This window comes from Bombina bombina, chromosome 3 (genome assembly GCF_027579735.1).
Source record: "Bombina bombina isolate aBomBom1 chromosome 3, aBomBom1.pri, whole genome shotgun sequence".
Classification (NCBI taxonomy): Eukaryota; Metazoa; Chordata; class Amphibia; order Anura; family Bombinatoridae; genus Bombina; species Bombina bombina.
The window spans coordinates 81,411,200-81,437,194 of NC_069501.1; the positions used below are offsets into that span (position 1 = coordinate 81,411,200).

General features: G+C 37.7%; 1 protein-coding gene across 1 annotated transcript in view; it reads left to right on the plus strand.

Annotated features, from left to right (window-relative positions):
• TMPRSS3 (transmembrane serine protease 3) overlaps nucleotides 1-24,777 on the plus strand; it is a 269,277-nt gene extending 244,500 nt beyond the window's left edge. Inside the window, exon 12 of the mRNA XM_053705154.1 lies at nucleotides 24,607-24,777. Within this exon, the coding sequence (XP_053561129.1) occupies nucleotides 24,607-24,777 (171 nt within the window). The remainder of the gene's footprint in view (nucleotides 1-24,606) is intronic.
• Nucleotides 24,778-25,995: the final 1,218 nt, after the last annotated feature.

Genomic DNA, 25,995 nt, shown 5'->3' on the forward strand with positions numbered 1-25,995 from the left:
ATCACTTTAAGTGTCACTAACCAACCAGATTCTAATCCCCTACCTGAACACTGATGAATCATCCATACTCAGGGAGCAGCTGATCAGCCCAAGGAGGGAAATACAATCTGGCATGTGAGGGTTGCTTGAGGGTAGAACAAGAAACACTGAGTTCTACAGTACATTAGATGTTTCTATTAGCTGTATTAGGTTAAAAAAAAGTCATAGTGAAAGGATAAGCCACTGGGTACCCTCTTGCTAATGTCCTGGTACCCCCCAGGGGTACATGTACGACAGGTTGACATACAAGGCCTTAAATGATTCAGATATGTTATCCAGCTACATCATTGCTGTGAATGTGAAGCTGGTTTAATAAATACGTTTATCAAGGGATCTATGTAAGGAGTTTTCCGAGACAGCAGAACAGCAAAATTACTGCTTTACTACTTATGTTGTTATGCAGATCAATTTCAATGCAGTGCTTAAAAAGAATCAGAATCCCTATAGTAACACGGTCTTATCTCAGGTAAATAGCCAACTGCCTGGGTACATGATCAACGGTTACACAAACAAAACTTCATAAATAGCAGTTCTCACTGGGATTAGTGAAAAAAGCTAAACAAATTTTATTGTCAAAATATTAATCCAGTTGGGTATCTGAAAGGTTTTGAATATTATAATATTTAGTAAGAATAAATGTGATAATTAGGTATTAAAGTAAAGGATAAGTCAAATGTGGTGTATTTATTTTCAAAAGTACCCAAATTAAATGTGTAAATATGGTGCTATATAGTAAACCAAACAACAATGTATGTACTGATTGGTGCAACTCCAATGCAGGAGAGCTAAAATCATTTAGATAGCAGTTGTGTTGCCCACAAATAGCCATAGTCAGCAGTCAAGTCTGTTACTTATGAAGGAGACGCAATAATAGGGATGGGTGAAAGTGTTGAAAGTACGATTTGTTTGGACAAACGAATGTCGATATGGATGAATGCCCCTTTAAATTGATTAAATTAATGTTATTTCTGATTTTTGAATGTTACTTTCATTTTTAACTGAACATAATTAGATTGAATATCCACATTCGAAATTTCGAATGTAACAAATATTTAGAAGTTCAATAGTTCATGTGGTAGGGAATTTAGTAAAATAATAAATAATAGATACAAATATATTGATTCGAATGTTTTAATTTGAATATTGTATAATTTGAATATTACATTTAAAGAGAGCATTAGAATTACTCTTACTTTAAACAAATGTTAGAATGTTGTAGAAATATTTGAAATTCAACAATCGTTTCCTTTTTCGAATCCTGCAAAACATTCGCCCATCCCTACACAATAGTGCAATATTGATGGCTCTAATATATAAATGTAACCTTTTTGCCAAGTAAGGGCTAAAATACAAGTGGAGTGCTAATTTATTGCGCGCCAGAAAACTGCAAATTTTCCCGTTTTTTGGGTGCGCAATAAATAACTAGCCATTACAAGTGGCTGGTTATTGCTATCGCGAGCTTGAGGTAGAAATTAGCGTTTATAAAATTAAACAGAGATCAGATCTCTGGTTAATTTTATAAATGTGCCCTGCCCCAAATGCCCGCAAAAAACAGTGTAATGTATGTATCTTATTAAAAAATAAAAATGGTAGCATTTTTATTTTTTAATAACATAACTGCATTAGGCAGTATTTCGGGGGTAAAGTTGGTGGGAGTGGGGTGTTAGAAAACAAAACGGCACTGCAAAGTGCCTTTACATTGGGTCTATGGGAACTGTGTGTTCCCTGTAATATGTATGTGTATGCTGATATACATATATATTTATGTGTTAATTTGTTTATATACACATATTAACACAAACATATATATGTATATAGTCATATACATTTACAACATGCTGTTATCGCTGCACTACTTACCCCCTTCACTGCACAAGGTTCTGTGTCATCTCTGATGGCATCAGAACGAGGCTCCCATTGGGGTCTATGGATGCGCGCTCTTGTAAGCGCAATACTTCCCAGCAATGCGAACATGAGCTCGCGTTTGCATTGCTGTCAACTGTAACACCAGCGCACATTAGCGTGCGCTAGTATTACTCAGTGGAGCGATATTTAGCGCTCCACTTGTAATCTGACCCTAAGTACTTACACAGAGGGAGCGATGATTAACTTAGAAAATTAGTCAACTGTATGATTGCAGGTTTCACACACAACCCAGTCAGCAGATAGTAGCTGTCAGAAATCTACATATAAGTTAAAAATTAATTATTACAACAATCAAAAAACATATATAGTAGGGGCTTCCAGTGGAGCTAGACGATACACACCACGCTTAGCGTGTACTCAGAAGCTTGGATCCAACATTCCCCTGGCACTTGTCTGTTGTTGAGGTGGTAACACTCTCTAAGACGCAGGCCATGCTGTCTTGTGGTTGGGCCGGGAAGCCGTCAAAAGCTGAAGAAGGCTCATTCGCAAGAGCCACAATCGAGACCATAGCAGTTACAGCAACTGTCTCAACTAGCCTCCGTTAGCAGAGCGGCGGGATAGCTGTGAGAAAAGTAACACTGATAGGGCTTGGCACGTTCAGGGAAGCAAGGAAATATCTTCAGTGTCCTTTGGGTCTGCTAGATACCTACCGGGTCTTCCTTTAGATGCATCTGCCAGGCTGGTAATCAAACCAAGAGAAAGCCAGCACACGCTACCTGTGACTGCAATCCCTGATGGATACTGACAACGGAGAAAGTGCTGTAACCGGACGCTCCTTGACAGGGGCCAGTAATATCAGCTGCGCTTTATACGTTCCCAGTGGGGGTTAAAAGCCAGACAAACCACAAGTTATGCAAGCTTTCATATTATTTATCCTGTCTAGAAGAAGCCATAAAAAGTTTTATGCTTCTGCACAGCTAATAACAGGTCCTCACTATCTCCCTAAAGGATTGGAGAATTAAAACTAATTAATCACTAAGGGGAATACAATTGTTACTTAAAGGGAACACACAACAAAAAAGAAATCACAAAAAATATTTAAAAAAAATATTTTTTTGAAGTTTTTTTCTACTTTGTCATGTTTATATAGCACTCAGACGTTCAAGACTTAATAAGATGTTTTCTATAAGTGGCTCTTTTAGCCTTTTTTTTCCACATGTCACTTGTATAGAGACGCAGATGCATATCACATGGAAAGATTTATCACTATTAATGAAATCAATTCCCCAACCATGCCAGTTAAACCAAAAGATAGGAATAATCGCCTTTCTGATACCCACACCGAGAGCCCTAATGAAATATTGACATCCAAATCAGAGTTACAACCCTTAGTTAATCAACTGTCTGATATCTTTCTCCCTCAGTTTGAGCTACTTAAATCCCAAATATCTAATTTATCTGTAGAAATATAACAATTTGCCAACAGTGGGGGACAGGGTCTCTGAGATTCACACTAAACAGACACAGATAGCTACCATGCAGGATAAGACACTATCGACTCTTAATGCCAGAATTGATGACCTAGAGGATCGCTCTAGGTGCTATAATTTAAAAATCATAGGCCTCCCTGAAACAGGAGAATTCATTGATACTTTACACTTTTGCTGCTTTTACACTGCCCCATGCTTTGGGTATGGATCAATCAAATCTTCCAATAGCTATCGAAAGAGCACATGTAATGGGCCCTATTAGAAGTAATATCACGGGGAAAAACATATCTAGACCAATAATGATCAGATTCTTAAATTTTCAGGATAAAATAAATATTCTTAGACTATATAGGAAATTCGAGAATTTTTTTATGGGAGAATCTAGAATTCTAATTTTTCAGGAATACTTCAGTGAGACTACCTCTAAGAGCAAGTAGATGGCCCCATTTTGCATAAAATTGACCAAAGCCGGCTTTAAAGCTAAACTTCTATACCCAGTGAAAATTGTAATTGAAGACAACATAAGCTTTGTTAATATAGGGAATGTTGAGGAAGCCAAAGAGGTTTTTTTTAAAACAGAAACTTTTTTTTACTTAAAGGGACATAATACTCATATGCTAATTCACTTGAAACTGATGCAGTATAACTGTAAAAAGCTGACTGGAAAATATCACCTGAGCATCTCTATGTAAAAAAGAAGATATTTTACCTCACAATTTCCTCAGCTCACCAGAGTAAGTTCTGTGTAAAAAGTTATACTTCAGCTGCTGCCCAGCTGCAGGTAAAAAAAAAATAGTGCTGAGGTCATGAACTCTTTTACTGTGATCTCATGAGATTTCACTTACGTCTCATGAGATTTCATAGTAAATTTCCTTAAACTGAATAGGGAAATAACATGAGTGTGCACGAAGCTCACTACCTTGCCTGTCCAAAGACAGGCATACTGATTTGCTGCTTAAAGTCCTTTGCAATGGGGTTTGAATACTTAGGACATTTTGAAGTAAACTATAATTTCTTTTTTTCATAGAGATGTTTTCTAGTCAGCTTTTTACAGCTATGCTGCATCACTTTCATATACTTCAACATTTGGGTATCATGGCCCTTTAATCTACTTCAGAGGTGTAGTAATGAAGTTGATATTAGTTATAATTATCGTTATGTAGGACCTATTTCAGAAACTTCGGTTGCAATGTTTTTATGCTTTCTTCTTTTTTTTGCTTGTTTTCTTTTATGTTCTTCTCTCTCTCCGAATGGTGCACATTAGCACACAAGTTTGGGTTTGATGAAAGATAATATTAAATGCGTCTCCTTGAAGGTGGATGGCATCACCTCCCCAATCAAAAGAAAATCAATCTTAAAGTGAATGTCAACTTTCAAGAATGAGTGCCCGGTTTTTAAAAATACTATTAAAAACAGGGGCACTTTCATTCATGAAAGTTTACATTTCACCCGTTTTTCAAAATACTTTCCATTTAGTCTTGAAGCCGGAGAAGCGATTCCCCCTCCTGCCACTCGTCACTTCATACATCAGCAATGACGAATCCGGCTTCCTCCAATCACGGCGTTGTCTCAGGCAATGATTCCCATCTGAAAGCTGAGGAAGCTGCCAAATTGAAAAGCTGGTGGGTTGGGGAGGTGATTGCTACCCCTGTTCTAGGAGAAAAAAAGGTGTAGCCTTCTTATTTAATAAGAATTTATCTTATAACATTGTGAAAAGAGAAGTCGATCCCGAAGAGAGATGGATAATTCTGGAAATACAGGTCAATGGTAACACAATTATTATCTGTAATATATATGACCCTAATAAGACATATCTGAATTTCTGGATTAAATTTATATGTATGTTATCCAAATATATTGGACAAAACTTAATTTTGGCTGGTGATTTTAACTTGATACCTACAGGAACACTAAATAAATTTAGTCCAAAAAGCTCCCACTTCTCTAACCAAAAATCTAAAATATTTACACAACTATGTAAGAATCTGAATTTACATGATATATGGCGCATGCAGTTCCCAGATACTTTAACTTTTACATGTGACTCTAAATCCTAAGGTGCTCTCTCGAGGATCGATTTTTATTTAATATCAGGACTAGAATAGAAACTTCTTTTAATTTTTATTTTCCCAAATTTCTAGTGAATAATGTTGAATTCTGTAATTGGCTACTGCAGAAATGGAGAGACTACAAATGACTGAATCAATCTTATATCGAAAAACCTGAAATATTTTGGGAAGCGGCCAAAGTGTACTTAAAGGGACATGAAGCCCAACATTTTTCTTTCATGGTTCAGATAGAGAATACGATTTTAAACAACTTTCCAATTTACTTCTATTATTTAATTTGCTTCCTTCTCTTGTTATCCTTTGCTGAAAGGTTTATCTTGGCAAGCTCAAAAAGAGCAAAGAACCTATCTTCTAGCTGCTGATTGGTGGCTGCATTGTCATTGGCTCACCCATGTGTTCATTTAGAAACCAGAAGTGCATTGCTGCTCCTTCAACAAATGATTTTTAAAGAATGAAACAAATTAGATAATAGAAGTAAATTAGAAAGGTGTTTAAAATTATATACTTTATCTGAATCATGAAAGAAAAAATGTGGGTTTCATGTCCCTTTGAGAGGAGAGATCAAAGCATATATAATTAAGAAGAAAAAAAAATTGAAAGCCCGGGAAATTAAATTTTCAAATCAAGTTAATAATGCGTTCCTGAAATATATGAATAGCCCATCCAAAGATATGTGGGATAAATATAAGTTAGCTAGATTAGAAAGTTTTTTTTTTTATAAAACAAAAAACTATCTGGGATGATTTAAAGACAAATGCGCTATACAAAGGCCATTTTGGTAAATCGCCAAAATTTCTTTCTAGATTGATAAAACGAGGAAAAAAAATAATACGATAGAAGGAATTCTAGGCGGGAACAACAGATTAACAAATTTTACAAAAATTAAGTATTCCTTCCTTAAATATTTTCAAAATATAAATGCTTCTCAAGATATTTACGTAGTGATGTCGCGAACCTAAAATTTTGCGTTCACGAACGGGCGAACCGCCATTGACTTCAATAGGCAGGCGAATTTTAAAACCCACAGGGACTCTTTCTGGCCACAAAAGTGATGTAAAAGTTGTTTCAAGGGGACTAACACCTGGACTGTGGCATGCCGGAGGGGGATCCATGGCAAAACTCCCATGGAAAATTACATAGTTGATGCAGAGTCTGTTTTTAATCCATAAAGGGCATAAATCACCTAAAATTCCTAAATTGTTTGGAATAACATGCTTTTTTTTACAAAATTTACACTACTGTTACAACAGATATGAGTGGTGGCACTTAGCAAGTGGGCCTGGCACAGACACTGGCAGGCAGGCAACTGCAATTAGATTACACTAGCAGACTGATGTTTCACAGTCAAATTTTTTTTTTTTTAAATTTACACTACTGTTACAACAGATATGAGTGGTGGCACTAGTTGGCAAGTGGGCCTGGCACACACGCAGGCAACTGCTATTAGATTACACTAGCAGAATGATGTTTCACAGTCAAAATTAAAAAAAAAAAAAAATTTACACTACTGTTACAACAGATATGAGTGGTGGCACTAGTTGGCAAGTGGGTCTGGCACACACGCAGGCAGGCAGGCAACTGCTATTAGATTACACTAGCAGACTGATGTTTCACAGTCAAAAAAGTATTTTTTTACAAAATTTACACTACTGTTACAACAGATATGAGTGGTGGCACTTAGCAAGTGAGCCTGGCACACACACTGGCAGGCAGGCAACTGCAATTAGATTACACTAGCAGACTGATGTTTCACAGTCAAAAAATTTTTTTTTAATTTTTTTTACACTACTGTTACAACAGATATGAGTGGTGGCACTAGTTGGCAAGTGGGTCTGGCACACACGCAGGCAGGCAGGCAACTGCTATTAGATTACATTAGCAGACTGATGTTTCACAGTCAAAAAAGTTTTTTTTTTTTTTAAATTTACACTACTGTTACAACAGATATAAGTGGTGGCACTAGTTGGCAAGTGGGCCTGGCACACACGCTGGCAGGCAGGCAACTGCTAATAGATTACACTAGCAGACTGATGTTTCACAGTCAAAAAAGTTATTTTTTTTAAATTTACACTACTGTTACAACAGATATGAGTGGTGGCACTAGTTGGCAAGTGGGCCTGGCACACACGCTGGCAGGCAGGCAACTGCAATTAGATTACACTAGCAGACTGATATTTCACAGTCAAAAAAGTTTTTTTTTTTTAAATTTACACTACTGTTACAACAGATATGAGTTGTGGCACTTAGCAAGTGGGCCTGGCACAGACGCTGGCAGGCAGGCAACTGCAATTAGATTACACTAGCAGACTGATGTTTCACAGTCAAAGTTTTTTTTTTTAAATTTACACTACTGTTACAACAGATATGAGGGGTGGCACTAGTTGGCAAGTGGGCCTGGCACACACGCTGGCAACTGCAATTAGATTACACTAGCAGACTGATGTTTCACAGTCAAAAAAGTTTTGTTTTTTTTAAATTTACACTACTGTTACAACAGATATGAGTGGTGGCACTATATATATTTTCAAAATATATATGCTTCTCAAGATATTTACGTAGTGATGTCGCGAACCTAAAATTTTGCGTTCGCGAACAGCGAATGCGAACTTCCGCAAAAGTTCACGAACGGGTGAACCGCCATTAACTTCAATAGGCAGGCAAATTTTAAAACCCACAGGGACTCTTTCTGGCCACAAAAGTGATGTAAAAGTTGTTTCAAGGGGACTAACACCTGGACTGTGGCATGCCGGAGGGGGATCCATGGCAAAACTCCCATGGAAAATTACATAGTTGATGCAGAGTCTGTTTTTAATCCATAAAGGGCATAAATCACCTAAAATTCCTAAATTGTTTGGAATAACGTGCTTTAAAACATCAGGTATGATGTTGTATCGTTCAGGTAGTGTAAGGGTTACGCCCGCTTCACAGTGACAGACCAGTGACAGGCCTGGCACACATGCTGGCAGGCAGGCAACTGCTATTAGATTACACTAGCAGACTGATGTTTCACAGTCAAAAAAGTTTTTTTTTTTACAAAATTTACACTACTGTTACAACAGATGTGAGTGGTGGCACTTAGCAAGTGGGCCTGGCACACACACTGGCAGGCAGGCAACTGCAATTAGATTACACTAGCAGACTGATGTTTCACAGTCAAAATTAAAAAAAAAAAAAATTGACACTACTGTTACAACAAATATGAGTGGTGGCACTAGTTGGCAAGTGGGCCTGGCACACACGCAGGCAGGCAGGCAACTGCTATTAGATTACACTAGCAGACTGATGTTTCAAAGTCAAAAAAGTATTTTTTTACAAAATTTACACTACTGTTACAACAGATATGAGTGGTGGCACTTAGCAAGTGAGCCTGGCACACACACTGGCAGGCAGGCAACTGCAATTAGATTACACTAGCAGACTGATGTTTCACAGTCAAAAAAAAAATTTAAATTTTTTTTTACACTACTGTTACAACAGATATGAGTGGTGGCACTAGTTGGCAAGTGGGCCTGGCACACACGCAGGCAGGCAACTGCTATTAGATTACACTAGCAGACTGATGTTTCACAGTCAAAAAAGTTTTTTTTTTTTTAAATTTACTCTACTGTTACAACAGATATGAGTGGTGGCACTAGTTGGCAAGTGTGCCAGGCACACACGCAGGCAGGCAACTGCTATTAGATTACACTAGCAGACATGTTTCACAGTCAAAAAAGTTTTTTTTTTTTAAATTTACTCTACTGTTACAACAGATATGAGTGGTGGCACTAGTTGGCAAGTGGGCCTGGCACACACGCTGGCAGGCAGGCAACTGCAATTAGATTACACTAGCAGACTGATGTTTCACAGTCAAAAAAGTTTTTTTTAAAAAAAATTTACACTACTGTTACAACAGATATGAGTGGTGGCACTAGTTGGCAAGTGGGCCTGGTACACACGCTGGCAACTGCAATTAGATTACACTAGCAGACTGATGTTTCACAGTCAAATAATTTTTTTTTTAAATTTACACTACTGTTACAACAGATATGAGTGGTGGCACTAGTTGGCAAGTGGGCCTGGCACACATGCTGGCAGGCAGGCAGGCAGGCAACTGTAATTAGATTACACTAGCAGACTGATGTTTCACAGTCAAAAAAGTTTTTTTTTACAAAATTTACACTACTGTTACAACAGATATGAGTGGTGGCACTTAGCAAGTGGGCCTGGCACACAACAGATATGAGTGGTGGCACTGCAGGCAGGCAACTGCTATTAGATTACACTAGCAGACTGATGTTTCACAGTCAAAAAAGTTTTTTTTTTTACAAAATTGACACTACTGTTACAACAGATGTGAGTGGTGGCACTTAGCAAGTGGGCCTGGCACACACACTGGCAGGCAGGCAGGCAACTGCAATTAGATTACACTAGCAGACTGATGTTTCACAGTCAAAATTAAAAAAAAAAAAAAAATTGACACTACTGTTACAACAGATATGAGTGGTGGCACTAGTTGGCAAGTGGGCCTGGCACACACGCAGGCAGGCAGGCAACTGCTATTAGATTACACTAGCAGACTGATGTTTCAAAGTCAAGAAAGTATTTTTTTACAAAATTTACACTACTGTTACAACAGATATGAGTGGTGGCACTTAGCAAGTGAGCCTGGCACACACACTGGCAGGCAGGCAACTGCAATTAGATTACACTAGCAGACTGATGTTTCACAGTCAAAAAAAAAAATTAAATTTTTTTTTACACTACTGTTACAACAGATATGAGTGGTGGCACTAGTTGGCAAGTGGGCCTGGCACACACGCAGGCAGGCAACTGCTATTAGATTACACTAGCAGACTGATGTTTCACAGTCAAAAAAGTTTTTTTTTTTTTAAATTTACTCTACTGTTACAACAGATATGAGTGGTGGCACTAGTTGGCAAGTGTGCCAGGCACACACGCTGGCAGGCAGGCAACTGCTATTAGATTACACTAGCAGACATGTTTCACAGTCAAAAAAGTTTTTTTTTTTTTAAATTTACACTACTGTTACAACAGATATGAGTGGTGGCACTAGTTGGCAAGTGGGCCTGGCACACACGCTGGCAGGCAGGCAACTGCAATTAGATTACACTAGCAGACTGATGTTTCACAGTCAAAAAAGTTTTTTTTTTTTTAAATTTACACTACTGTTACAACAGATATGAGTGGTGCCACTAGTTGGCAAGTGGGCCTGGTACACACGCTGGCAACTGCAATTAGATTACACTAGCAGACTGATGTTTCACAGTCAAATAATTTTTTTTTTTAAAATTTACACTACTGTTACAACAGATATGAGCGGTGGCACTAGTTGGCAAGTGGGCCTGGCACACATGCTGGCAGGCAGGCAGGCAGGCAACTGTAATTAGATTACACTAGCAGACTGATGTTTCACAGTCAAAAAAGTTTTTTTTTACAAAATTTACACTACTGTCAAAACAGATATGAGTGGTGGCACTTAGCAAGTGGGCCTGGCACACAACAGATATGAGTGGTGGCACTGCAGGCAGGCAACTGCTATTAGATTACACTAGCAGACTGATGTTTCACAGTCAAAAAAGTTTTTTTTTTTACAAAATTGACACTACTGTTACAACAGATGTGAGTGGTGGCACTTAGCAAGTGGGCCTGGCACACACACTGGCAGGCAGGCAGGCAACTGCAATTAGATTACACTAGCAGACTGATGTTTCACAGTCAAAATTAAAAAAAAAAAAAATTGACACTACTGTTACAACAGATATGAGTGGTGGCACTAGTTGGCAAGTGGGCCTGGCACACACGCAGGCAGGCAGGCAACTGCTATTAGATTACACTAGCAGACTGATGTTTCAAAGTCAAAAAAGTATTTTTTTACAAAATTTACACTACTGTTACAACAGATATGAGTGGTGGCACTTAGCAAGTGAGCCTGGCACACACACTGGCAGGCAGGCAACTGCAATTAGATTACACTAGCAGACTGATGTTTCACAGTCAAAAAAAAAAAATTAAATTTTTTTTTACACTACTGTTACAACAGATATGAGTGGTGGCACTAGTTGGCAAGTGGGCCTGGCACACACGCAGGCAGGCAACTGCTATTAGATTACACTAGCAGACTGATGTTTCACAGTCAAAAAAGTTTTTTTTTTATAAATTTACTCTACTGTTACAACAGATATGAGTGGTGGCACTAGTTGGCAAGTGTGCCAGGCACACACGCTGGCAGGCAGGCAACTGCTATTAGATTACACTAGCAGACATGTTTCACAGTCAAAAAAGTTTTTTTTTTTTTAAATTTACACTACTGTTACAACAGATATGAGTGGTGGCACTAGTTGGCAAGTGGGCCTGGCACACACGCTGGCAGGCAGGCAACTGCAATTAGATTACACTAGCAGACTGATGTTTCACAGTCAAAAAAGTTTTTTTTTAAAAAAATTTACACTACTGTTACAACAGATATGAGTGGTGCCACTAGTTGGTAAGTGGGCCTGGTACACACGCTGGCAACTGCAATTAGATTACACTAGCAGACTGATGTTTCACAGTCAAATAAATTTTTTTTTTTAAATTTACACTACTGTTACGACAGATATGAGTGGTGGCACTAGTTGGCAAGTGGGCCTGGCACACATGCTGGCAGGCAGGCAGGCAACTGTAATTAGATTACACTAGCAGACTGATGTTTCACAGTCAAAAAAGTTTTTTTTTACAAAATTTACACTACTGTTACAACAGATATGAGTGGTGGCACTTAGCAAGTGGGCCTGGCACACAACAGATATGAGTGGTGGCACTGCAGGCAGGCAACTGCAATTAGATTACACTAGCAGACTGATGTTTCCCAGTCAAAATTACACAGGAAAAAAAAAAAAAAAAAAAAAGATGTTCTAGCCCTAAAAAGGGCTTTTTGGGGTGCTGTCCTTACAGCAGAGATCAGATGAGTCCTTCAGGACTGTAGTGGACACTGAATACATTAGCCTAGCTATCAATTTCCCTATAAAATCAGCAGCAGCTACACTATCCCTCCTCTCACTAAGAATGCAGGATCAGAATGAATCTAAAATGGCTGCTGTCCAGGAGCTGGGAGGGTCTGCTGCTGATTGGCTTAAATGTGTCTGCAGACTGTGAGATACAGGGTCAAAGTTTACTCAATGATGAGGAATAGGGGGCGAATCGAACATCGTATATGTTCACCCGCCGCGACAAGCGCGAACAAGCTATGTTCGCCGGGAACTATTCGCCGGCGAACTATTCGCGACATCACTATATTTACGTGGATAATAAAAATTATTTCTGGAATAAAAGTAATACACCTAAAATTTCAGATAATCTTTTAGAATCTTTAAATACACCTATTAATAGAGAAAAAGTATTGGAAGCAATAGAACAGGCAAAGGCAAACAAAGCCCCCGGTCTAGATTAAATCCCCTCGGAATTCTATAAAATATTAAATATAGAGATAGTAGACACATTGAACAAACTCTTTAATGCTTACTTCATTAATAATCAAAAAATGTCCAAATATTTTTCAGCCTCAATCATTACATTAATTCTGAAAAAGAACAAACATCCTTTAGATAGGGTCTTACAAACCCATATCACTACTTAACATAGATTATAAATTGCTTACCTCTATTTTCGCTTACAGACTTAAACTCTTTCTAGAGGGAATTATACATTAAGATCAGTCTGGATTTATGAACGGAAGGTCCTCAATTAAAAACATGCGTAGAGTCACTTTACTATTAGACTATTTTTGGAATAAACTTTCCAAAACTAGAGAAAAGGTAAAACATGATTTTGCACTATTATCAATTGATGCTGAAAAGGCGTTTGATTCAGTTGTCTGGGATAACTTGTATGCCTCATTAGACACCTTAGGCTTCTCAGGATATTTCTTTCAGTTTATTAGATCCTTATACGATCATCCCACTTCTTCTATTCTAGTGAACGGCAGCCAAACAGCTAAATTTACATTAAACAGAGGAACTAGGCAGGGGTGCCCACTCTCCCCGCTCCTGTTTTACATCGCTATGGAACCCATAGCTATTTTACTAAGAGAAGAACTACAAGGCATTATGGTAGGAGGACAGAAGGTAGTACTATCTCTATACACGGATGATCTACTCTTATTTCTCAAAGACACTAAGCAGAATATACCCTTAGCTATTCATATTTTTGATTTATTTAGCTCTTTCTCGGGGTACAAAATAAACCTAAACAAATCTGAAGTATTGTGGATCTCTAATAATAAAAACAGCTACAAACTTCATCCATTTAAAGAAGTTCCATATATTAAATACCTAGGAATATGTTTACATAATGACCGAATCAATGGTACAGATTTAACTACCCCCTTCTTCATTAAGGCTAATGTTAAATTACAAAGATGGAGCTCCTTTCCTATCTCTCTTTTGGCTAAAATAATGATAATCAAAACGATCTTGTTTCCTCAGTTGATATACATTATGCAGAATTTACCCCTCTTTATTCTGAATAAAGATATAAAGGGGCATTTTTATCAAGCTCCGTATGGAGCTTGAGGCCCCTTGTTTCTAAAGACCGCTGCTCCATAACTTGTCTGCCTGCTCTGAGGCGGCGGACAGAAATTAACCCGATCGAATACGATCGGGTTGATTGACACCACCTGCTAGCGGCTGATTGGCCGTGAATCTGCAGGGGGCTGCATTGCAAGCCTGTATGTATCTAAGGCTTTAGATAGCTCCAACCAAATAAGATCCTTTAAAAATATCTCTAGAGAATTTGGCCTATCCAATAAAAACTTTTATGCCTATCTTCAAATTAGGCATTACATTACAGTAATTAGCTCCACAATGCAGGAGATAGGCCAACGGAACTAAATCAGTGAGTATATTGCCCGCTATAGGGCAGGTAATCACAACATAGCTTTACTATATAAAATTTAGCTCGCTAAACAAGGTCAACTAAGCTTAAATAATATGTTGGATAAATGGAAATTAAACTATAGTGATCTAACATTAGATATAATCAAAGCAAAATTGCAATGGGTTAATCATACACCCATATCCTCTGCTTGGAAAGAGTCACATGTAAAATGACTTAACAATGTATATATTACACCGAGGAAATTGGCTAATTGGGATGTAGGGGCTACAAGTAACTGCCCTAAGTGGAATCAATCTTCAGCAGATATCCTTCATTGTTTCTGGTTCTGTCCAAAAGTCAATCAATTCTGGAGAAAGATTGAATACTTTCTCAATAGGAGCCTAGTACATAAAATAAACCTTAAAGGGCCATGATACCCAAATGTTGAAACACTTGAAAGTGATGCAGCATAGCTGTAAAATGCTGACTAGAAAATATCACCTGACCATCTCTATGTAAAAAAGAAAGATATTTTACCTCAAAAGTTCCTCAGTAGCCACATCCCATTGTAAAGGACTTCTAAGCAGCAAATCAGTATGTCTGTCCCGGGACAGCTAAGGGATTGAGCCTTGTGCCCTCTCATGTTATTTCCCAATTCAGTTTAAGGAAGTTTACTATGAAAGCTCATGAGAGTTAAGGGAAATCTCATGAGATCACAGTAAAAGAGTTCATGACCTCAGCACTGTTGATGCTGATTGGCTGAAGTTAATTTCTTGATTTGTTTTTTTTTACCTGCAGCTGGGCAGCAGCTGAGTATAACTTTTTACACAGAACTTACTCTGCAGAGCTGAGGAAATTGTGAGGTAAAATATCTTCCTTTTTTACATAGAGATGCTCAGGTGATATTTTCCGGTCAGCTTTTTACTATTATACTGCATCACTTTAAAGTGATTTAGCATATGAGTATTATGTCCCTTTAAATCTAGTTATATATTTTTTTATAGTCACAAAATCTAATATAGGCAATGCTAAACTAATTAACAACGCTATAATGCTGGGACATAGTTTGCTTCTGAAAAATTGGAAAAATAAAGTAATGCCTACACTAGCCGCTTTCTCACAGTCTATATATGCCCACATTCTTTTTGAACAATTTAATATATTCCCTAGACATGACAAATCGGTCCAAGACTTTTTTACTAAGTGGTTAAAAATTATCTTGTCTTATCCATTATCGATTCAATTTACTCTCACGTGCCAATTCCATAACACAGAATATTTTGAAACTTTAATCCTATGGAATATATTCCCAGTAGGGTGGTATTAACGTGGGCTGGTCGGCATCTGGTGGGAGAGAGAGAATTGGGGTTTTTTTTGTTCATTTTTTCTTCTCTCTGTTTTTTTTTGTTTTGTTGTTTTTGTTGTTTTTGTTCAGTCCGTCCGAGATGGAAATGCTGGATATGTTGGTGTTGTGTATATATAAAAAGAAAAACTGCAACGATGGAGATATATGAATGATGTATCAATTTTTTATATATATTCTCTTCTTCTTTTTTCTCTTATACGAACAAGTACTGTTTAATCTACTGCAGAGTCGTTATGAAGGGATGATGGATTGTTATGTTTAATTGTTTTCCGATATTATTTCATGTATATTTATACTCTCCCCTAGATTGGGGATATTGTTATATATCTAAATGAACATACCCATTGTTGTTAAATAAAGAATGAAATATAAAAAAACTCCATAAAAATATTAAAAAAAAAACTTCCATATAGTGATGGGCAGATTCCTTAGTTTAAACAGGGAAAAAAAAGTACTATCTTTATGACAACCCGGCTGTTTCTTTTTTGAACATATGGATTTGGTTTATACAATCACTATTGTTCTTTTTTTATTAAATGTTTTTTTTTACTCATGAGTTTGTCATCAAGGAGTTCAGAGGGTTGTTTCTGCTACCTTCTATCAGCTGCAAACAAAGGGGTCGATCACAAGCCTTTAGAAAAGTTTAATAACTTTTCTACAGCATTCACCATTAATGTCTTTTGGGCATGAAATTATTTGTCACTGTTCTCCAGCAAGGAAACATATGTTCAAGCAATTTGTTTTAAGAAACACAACCTGCTATTTAATTTACAAGAATAAACCTAAACGAGCAAATTCCACTTTTGCATATAAACATTTTTGCAATCAACTTGCATTAGCAAAAACAGTTCTACTAAACGCTATCTCTGTTTTAAGTGTTAGCTTTTACTCTGCATGTGCATGTGAAGCATATTTAACTCCTTAAAGGGACAGTAAAGTCATAATTAGACATTCATGATTTAGACACAGCATAGCATTTTTAAAAAAATAACTCAACACACATTAGACCAACTACGCTAACCCGAAGGTAGGTATGAATATTTTACATTGCAATAGTCTATTTATTTTTAACTATATAAATAAAATTATATATATATATATGCCTTTTAACCTTTACAACTTTTAAAAAATATTTATATGAATATTTTTTTATTAGATACTGTATATATGAGTGTAACACTTTATTTTATTGTATTAATGTTGTGTGTGGTGCAACTTTTTATTGAACCCTAACCCTTTACATGAGGTCTTCAGTTAACCCCACGAGTGCAAATTTAGATTGTGCTTGTGCGGTCGCATTTACTTTCAACTTGTAATACGTGCGCAAGTTAGCACGGGTGTGCCACTTGTAATCAAGCTCTAAATACATTTCATGCACTTCCCTCTAAATATGGGTGCTGCCAGTTTGGAACCAAGTGTACTTTGCAGGTATCTGAAGGAGAGTTGCTGCACATATAATGCAGGGGAAGCTAGATTTCAATATGGCGGCAGCCATGACTAGAAGGAGGCGGAGAAAAGCCTCAGTATTATGCTAATTAAATTTAGTGTTTAATGTTCTTTGAAGTAAATGTTCCACATAGGAGTTGGTCCCCATAGACTTTAAGTAAGTTTGTGCTGTGTGTTTTATGAAAGCTAAAATAAAAGTTGCAAATTATTTACCTAAGCACCACAATACAGTATATGGTTATGACTCTTCTCATATAAAAACACAACAGGCGTGCTTCTTGTTGCTTGCCCATTAACCACAATTTAATTGGTTAATTCTATATTCACTTATGTACCTTTTTAATTGGCATACCTATTAATGCTGCTTCGGAGCATCATTGTTACCACTGCTCCTTAACCTTTTAGGTGGCGGATTGAAATCATTCGGATCCAATCAGAAGGATTGACAGCCCCTGCTAGGGGCAGCATTGCACAAGCATTTCACTAGCAATGCTTGTTCAATGTTAAATGCCGATAGCGTATGCTGTCGGCATTTAGCGAGGTTGAGCGGACATGATTCGCTACCACGAATCATGTCCGCCCGGCATTTGATAAATTGACCCCCTAGTCTTTTAAACCAAATAACAAGACTAGATTGGTATTCCAAATAAGGCAAGTGGTGCAGCAAACAAGGTGTTAACCTGTTCTGGAAATCTTCACACTTGGCCAATATGTTGCCTATCATCAGCAATATGGTTGAATATTTAAGCTAATATTTTCTAAATACACTTTTCATACTTACCATTCAAGCAGATTTAGACAGACTCAAGTGCATCTAAACTTTCAGAGAGGAAATAGTAAGAGCATGCCTTATATATCTATATATATATTATCTAAATCTTATTTGTATACACTACTTCCATGGACAACCACATTCCCTTGGTGTCCTTTTTTTAAGAGCATACCTAGGTAGACTGAGAAGCAGACATGCTCTGCTGAGAGCTAGCTAAACACATCTGGTGAACCAATAATAAGAAGCATATATGTGCAGACATCACCAGCTAGCTCCCAGTAGTGTATTACCGCTCCTTAGCCTATGTAGGTATGCTCTTCAAAATAAGACTATCAAGAGAACAAAGCTAATTTAAAAATAACTTGAATTGGATAGTTGTTTAAAATGTTCTCTGTACCATGAAAGTTTATGACATAACCTTCCCTTTTATAAGAAAAAATTCTCAACTGATTCTCTTGAAATCCATCATTCTTCTCAGATTACTAAGGAACATATTACCTTAGGTTACTTTTTTGCAATTCTTTCAGACATTTCTTTTCTCATCTTCCATATGTAAATGGCTTGTTATGCACACGAGTAAAGCAGGCATGATTCTATGGGGACAATTTATCAAGGACCAAACGGCCCCTGATGCCCCTGTTTCCACGCGAGCCTTCAGGCTCGTCGGAAACAGCAGTTTGGTCCACCTGCTCTGAGGCTGCGGACATCAATCCGCCCGATCTCATATGATCGGGCTTATTGACACCCCCTGCTAGCGGCCGATTGGATGCAAATCTGCAGGGGGCAGCATTGCACAAGCAGTTCACAAGAACTGCTTATAAGTGGATCATGTCGGACAGACCGATGATAAATCGGCCCCTATGGGTTTATTTTTGGATAATTAGTCTTTCTCTTGGCAAAAAAAAACTGATGCGTGCAGACTAATAAAAAGGAGCATTAATACAATCAAGAGAAAACGAGAAATCTAAGGATGTTTTAAATATGAGCTCACATAACCCTATAGAATCGCAAAGCAAGAAAATGAAGTGAATTGTATAATATAGGATTATATCACCTAACCCTACATACCCTTTAGTAAAGTATTTGACATAGAAAAACTGACATTTAAAAAAATGATAAAAAACAGAAATCAGGAAAAACTAATTAAAGGGATAGGAAAGAATCAGGTAGAGCATGTCTTTTTAAGAGACTTTTAAAATCACTATTTTCAAATGTGCTTTGTTCTCTTGGTATCCATTGTTGAAAATGAATTTGCACGTATCCTACACTAGTGGGAGCTAGCTGCTAATTGGTTTCCTGCACACATTTGTCTCTTGCAATTGGCTAACTAGATATGTTCAGCTAGCTGTCAGTAGTGCAATGCTGTTCCTTCAGCAAAAGATAACAAGAGAATGAAGCATATTTGATAATAAAAGTAAGTTTAAAAGGTAATTATAATTGTGTGTTCTATCTGAATCATGAATGACATTTTTATGCTTTCATGTCCCTTTAAAATGCTCCATTGCTTATTTAGTGGAGATCATTACAAAGTAATGATTAAAGGGACAGACAAGATAAGCTTCTACAGACAGCCTCTTATAATATGATTTTTTTATTAGCTTTTTACAAGAGACTGCTAATCCACATGGGCCATATAGAAAACTTTGTGCTCTCTCCCGTGGAGTTGTACAGGACACAGCACTATTTTGGCTAAAATGCAAGTCAATAGATAATAAATAAAAATGCATGTGATCAGGGGGCTGTCAGAAGATGCTTAGATACTAGGGGGCCTAGTTATCAAGCCGTCAACCTCAAATACGCTGGAATTCCGCAGCGTATTTGTGGCGAGGCTGATTCGCCTTAGTTATCAAAGGCTAGAGACCGGCAAAAGTAGAATTTTGTGACGTAAACTTCGATCCACCGGACTCAGCCCGACACAGATCGATTCTTACGTCACTCCAGATGTTCCGCACACAAGTGCGGCACAATCTGACTACTTTTGCTAGTTATCAAAAAACTAGCAGGTACGCTCGGCACTTTTACGGCCCAGCGTACCTGGTTTTCAAACCGCCACCCTGGAGGCGGCGGATCCCATAGGAATCAATTGGAGTCTGACCATAGCGAAAGTTCATGTTCGCTGCTGCCAGACATCCCATTGATTCCTATGGGAAATGTCTGCACCTAACACCATAACATGTACCCCGAGTCTAAACACCACTAATCTGTCCCCCCTACACCGCCGCAACTAAATAAAGTTATTACCCCCTAAACCGCCGCTCCCGGAGCCCACTGCAACTATAATAAATGTATTAACCCCTAAACCGCCGCTCCCGGAGCCCACCGCCACCTACATTATACCTAGTAACCCCTATCCTGCCCCCCCATACCGCCGCCCTCTATAATAAAGTTATTAACCCCTATCCTGCCGATCCCGTACCTCGTTGCAACTAAATAAATAGTTTAACCCCTAAACCGCCGCTCCCGGACCCTGCCGCAACCTATATTAAATGTATTAACCCCTAATCTGCCCCCCCTACACCGTCGCCACCTATAATACATTTATTAACCCCTATCCTGCCCCCCACTACACCGCCGCCACTGTAATAAATTTATTAACCCCTAAACCTAAGTCTAACACTAACCCTAAATATTAATTAAATAAATCTAAATAATATTTCTATTATGAACTAAATTAATCCTATTTAAAACTAAATACTTACCTTTAAAATAAACCCTAATATAGCTACAATATAAATAATAATTATATTGTAGCTATGTTAGGATTTATTTTTATTTTACAGGCAAATTTCAATTTATTTTAACTAGGTACAATAGCTATTAAATAGTTATTAACTATTTAATAGCTACCTAGCTAAAATAAAGAGAAATGAACCTGTAAAATAAAAACTAACCTAAGTTACAATTACACCTAACACTACACTATACTTTAATAAATTATTCCTATTTAAAACTAAATACTTACCTTTAAAATAAACCCTAAGATAGCTACAATGTAATTAATAATTACATTGTAGCTATTTTAGGAATTATATTTATTTTACAGGTAACTTTGTATTTATTTTAGCTAGTTAGAATAGTTATTAAATAGTTATTAACTATTTAATAACTACCTAGCTAAAAGAAATACAAAATTACCTGTAAAATAAATCCTAACCTAAATTACAATTAAACCTAACACTACACTATCATTAAATTAATTAAATAAATTAACTACAAATAACTACAATTAAATACAATTACATAAACTAACTAAAGTACAAAAAATAAAAAAAGCTAAGATACAAAAAATAAAAAAAATAAGTTACAAACATTTTAAAAATATTACAACAATTTTAAGCTACTTACACCTAATCTAACCCCCCTAATAAAATAACAAACCCCCCCAAAATAAAAAAATGCCCTACCCTATTCTAAATTTAAAAAGTTCAAAGCTCTTTTACCTTACCAGCCATTAAAAGGACCTTTTGTGGGACATGCCCCAAAGAATTCAGCTCTTTTGCCTGTAAAAGAAAAATACAACCCCCCCCAACATTAAAACCCACCACCCACATACCCCTAATCTAACCCAAACCCCCTTAAAATAACCTAACACTAATCCCCTGAAGATCATCCTACCTTGAGTCGTCTTCACTCAGCCGAGCAGCGATGGAACCGAAGAGGAGACCCGGAGCGGAAGAAGTTATCCTCCAAGCGGCGCTGAACAAATCTTCCATCCGATGAAGTGATCCTCCAAGCGGCGCTGAAGAAGTCTTCCATCTGGGCGATGTCATCTTCCAAGAGGCGCTGAAGAAGTCTTCTATACGGGCGATGTCATCTTCCAAGCGGGGTCTTCAATCTTCATCCCGCCGACGCGGAACATCCTTCTTTACCGACGGACTACCGACGAATGAAGGCTCCTTTAAGGGACGTCATCCAAGATGGCGTCCCTTCAATTCCGATTGGCTGATAGGATTCTATCAGCCAATCGGAATTAAGGTAGAAAAAATCTTATTGGCTGATTGAATCAGCCAATCAGATTGAAGTTCAATCCGATTGGCTGATCCAATCAGCCAATCAGATTGAGCTCGCATTCTATTGGCTGATCGGATCAGCCAATAGCATGCGAGCTCAATCTGATTGGCTGATTCAATCAGCCAATCAGATTTTTCCTACCTTAATTCCGATTGGCTGATAGAATCCAATCAGCCAATCGGAATTGAAGGGACGCCATCTTGGATGACGTCCCTTAAAGGAGCCTTCATTCGTCGGTAGTCCGTCGGTAAAGAAGGATGTTCCGCGTCGGCGGGATGAAGATTGAAGACCCCGCTTGGAAGATGACATCGCCTGGATAGAAGACTTCTTCAGCGCCTCTTGGAAGATGACATCGCCCGGATGGAAGACTTCTTCAGCGCCGCTTGGAGGATCACTTCATCGGATGGAAGATTTCTTCAGCGCCGCTTGGAGGATAACTTCTTCCGCTCCGGGTCTCCTCTTCGGTTCCATCGCTGCTCGGCTGAGTGAAGACGACTCAAGGTAGGATGATCTTCAGGGGATTAGTGTTAGGTTATTTTAAGGGGGGTTTGGGTTAGATTAGGGGTATGTGGGTGGTGGGTTTTAATGTTGGGGGGGGTTGTATTTTTCTTTTACAGGCAAAAGAGCAGTTTTCTTTGGGGCATGCCCCACAAAAGGTCCTTTTAAGGGCTGGTAAGGTAAAAGAGCTTTGAACTTTTTTAATTAATTTTTTTTATTTTGGGGGGTTTGTTATTTTATTAGGGGGCTTAGATTAGGTGTAAGTAGTTTAAAATTGTTGTAATATTTTTAAAATGTTTGTAACTTATTTTTTTTATTTTTTGTATCTTAGCTTTTTTTATTTTTTGTACTTTAGTTAGTTTATGTAATTGTATTTAATTGTAGTTATTTGTAGTTAATTTATTTAATTAATTTAATGATAGTGTAGTGTTAGGTTTAATTGTAACTTAGGTTAGGATTTATTTTACAGGTAATTTTGTATTTCTTTTAGCTAGGTAGTTATTAAATAGTTAATAACTATTTAATAACTATTCTAACTAGCTAAAATAAATACAAAGTTACCTGTAAAATAAATATAATTCCTAAAATAGCTACAATGTAATTATTAATTACATTGTAGCTATATTAGGGTTTATTTTACAGGTAAGTATTTAATTTTAAATAGGAATAATTTATTAAAGTATAGTGTAGTGTTAGGTGTAATTGTAACTTAGGTTAGTTTTTATTTTACAGGTAAATTTCTCTTTATTTTAGCTAGGTAAGCTATTAAATAGTTAATAACTATTTAATAGCTATTGTACCTAGTTAAAATAAATTGAAATTTGCCTGTAAAATAAAAATAAATCCTAATATAGCTACAATATAATTATTATTTATATTGTAGCTATATTAGGGTTTATTTTAAAGGTAAGTATTTAGTTTTAAATAGGATTAATTTAGTTAATAATAGAAATATTATTTAGATTTATTTAATTAATATTTAGGGTTAGTGTTAGACTTAGGTTTAGGGGCTAATAAATTTATTACAGTGGCGGCGGGGTAGTGGGGGGCAGGATAGGGGTTAATAAATTTATTATAGGTGGCGACGGTGTAGGGGGGGCAGGATAGGGGTTAATAAATTTATTATAGGTGGCGACGGTGTAGGGGGGCAGGATAGGGGTTAATAAATTTAATATAGGTTGCGGCGGGTTCAGGGAGCGGCGGTTTAGGGGTTAAACTATTTAGTTGCAGCGAGGTGCGGGATCAGCAGGATAGGGGTTAATAACTTTATTATAGAGGGCGACGGTATAGGGGGGGCAGGATAGGGCTTACTAGGTATAATGTAGGTGGCAGCGGTGTCCGGGAGCGGCGGTTTAGGGGTTAATACATTTATAAGAGTTGCGGCGGGATCTAGGAGCGACGGTTTAGGGGTTAATACATTTATAAGAGTTGTGGCGGGGTCTAGGAGTGGCGGTTTAGGGGTTAGTAACTTTATTTAGTTGCGGGAGGCTCTGGGGGCGTCGGTATAGGGGGTAGAACAGTGTAGTTAGTGTGGGTGCTTAGTGACAGGTTAGCAAAAAAGCTGTAAAAAAGCCGAAGAGCAGCGAGATCGGATGAGTGATAACTCTCACAGTCCGCTGCTCATCGCCCCGTACTTGGTGCGCGGCTTTTTGACAGCTTTTTTGATAATTTAGGCGGATTTTTGCAGGTCCGCGGCGGTGATGTGAGGCGAGCTTAGGCGGGCATATTGGGCCTGCGAAGGCAGGAAAAGTAGACACGTTGATAACTACCCCCTAGGTAATCACAAAGGTAAAAAGTATATTATTGTAACCGTGTTGGCTGTGCAAAACTGGGGAATGGGTTATAAAGGGATTATCTATTTTTGGAGTAGTCTGTCCATTTAAATTAAAAATGACCCATACATGTATAGATGGCTTTTTAAACCCCGTAATTAGAACCTACGCCCTTAATCTATGTTGATTATTTTGTTAGAAATTGTGTGTGTGTATATATATATATATATATATATTTATATATATATATATACATTTATATATGAGTTCCTCTAGGTCTTTAACAACTTATAAACAGCTACACATAATTTATTGTCATTTTATACACACGCTTGGTGGAATGTTCATGTCTTTAAGACTAGTTGGGAATCAGTACTGTTTATTCAGCTTTATGTTTACTTTGCTTTTTGTACTTTCCTAGGGGGACAGTGGTGGTCCTTTAGCGTGTGAAGACACAAAGGTCTGGAAGCTAATGGGGACCACTAGCTGGGGTATTGGCTGTGCTCTGAGATATAAGCCCGGGGTGTACACTCGTATTACCTCCTTTTTGGACTGGATCCATTTTCATATGGAGGTATGTGCAACTGCTTAAGCAATACGAGTAGCAGATTCAGGCTATGCATAATTATTGTAAATTAGCTACAATAGATTTGTGTTACAGTCATTAAAATGTAAAAACTACTTTTGTTAACCCCTTGTCATTAAAATGTAAGAACTACTTTTGTTAACCCCTTGGCTGCTTAAAAGATCATCACTGTGTAAAAAGAAGTTGCTGTAATAAAGGGGTCAACAACTTTAGGCTGTCTGAGCATCATGGGAAATGTAGTTCCAAAACAACTGGGGTGCCAAGGTTGCTCACTCGTGCTGTAATATGTTATAGCATTTTATTGCTTGCGTGTAACTTGGGGGTCAAACACAATCCTTTAGAAAAACATATCTACTGATTTTGCAAAGAAAAAGGCTTTTTTTTTTATTTAAAGGATTATGATTGACCCTATGGGGTAGATTTACCAAGCAGCGGATGCTGCAATCTACCTCCGATGATCACCGGAAACAAGAGTTAAGAAGCAGCAGTCTTAAGACCGCTGCTTCTTAACTCATCCGCCACCTCTGAGGTGGTAGGCCGCAATCATCCCGATTAGATAAGATCGGCCGCGAATGTGCAGGGGGCGGCATTGCACAAGCATTTCACCAAAAATGCTGCAACAAATCATGGGCTCTATCACATATGCGGCGTCGCCCGCAAAAGCCTGATTTTCCAGCGACACCGGTTTTTATGCGGTTTTGTATACAATATACAGCGCCACATATAAATGCGGCACGTATATTTCACCCATCGGCCGCAATTTTTACTCCCATAAGCTAACATGGGACCACGTCGCAAATCGGTATCCGATATTCAGCTAAAGGACTTACATGGCGAAAATGGAGAAATTTTACTCAATTTTCACCTCGCCAAATAAAGGCAGCAGCAGCAGCAAGCCTTTTGCTGAGTATGTGAGCACCGTAACTCCCGTAACTGCCTGAAAATATTAACTAACACCTAATGCATGCGCAATATCTATCTACCTGTCAACCGCAATCCCCCACTGCAATAACTAATAAAGTATATTAACCCCTATATCTGCAAATTTAAATCAGCCAATAGGATGAGAACTACTGAAATCCTATTGGCTGTTCAAATCAGCCAATAGGATATCAGTAGCTCTCATCCTATTGACTGATTTGAATTTGAAGCATCAAATCAGACAATAGGAATTCAAGGGACGCCATCTTTAATTCACTATTCAGTGTACGGCGGAGATCATGC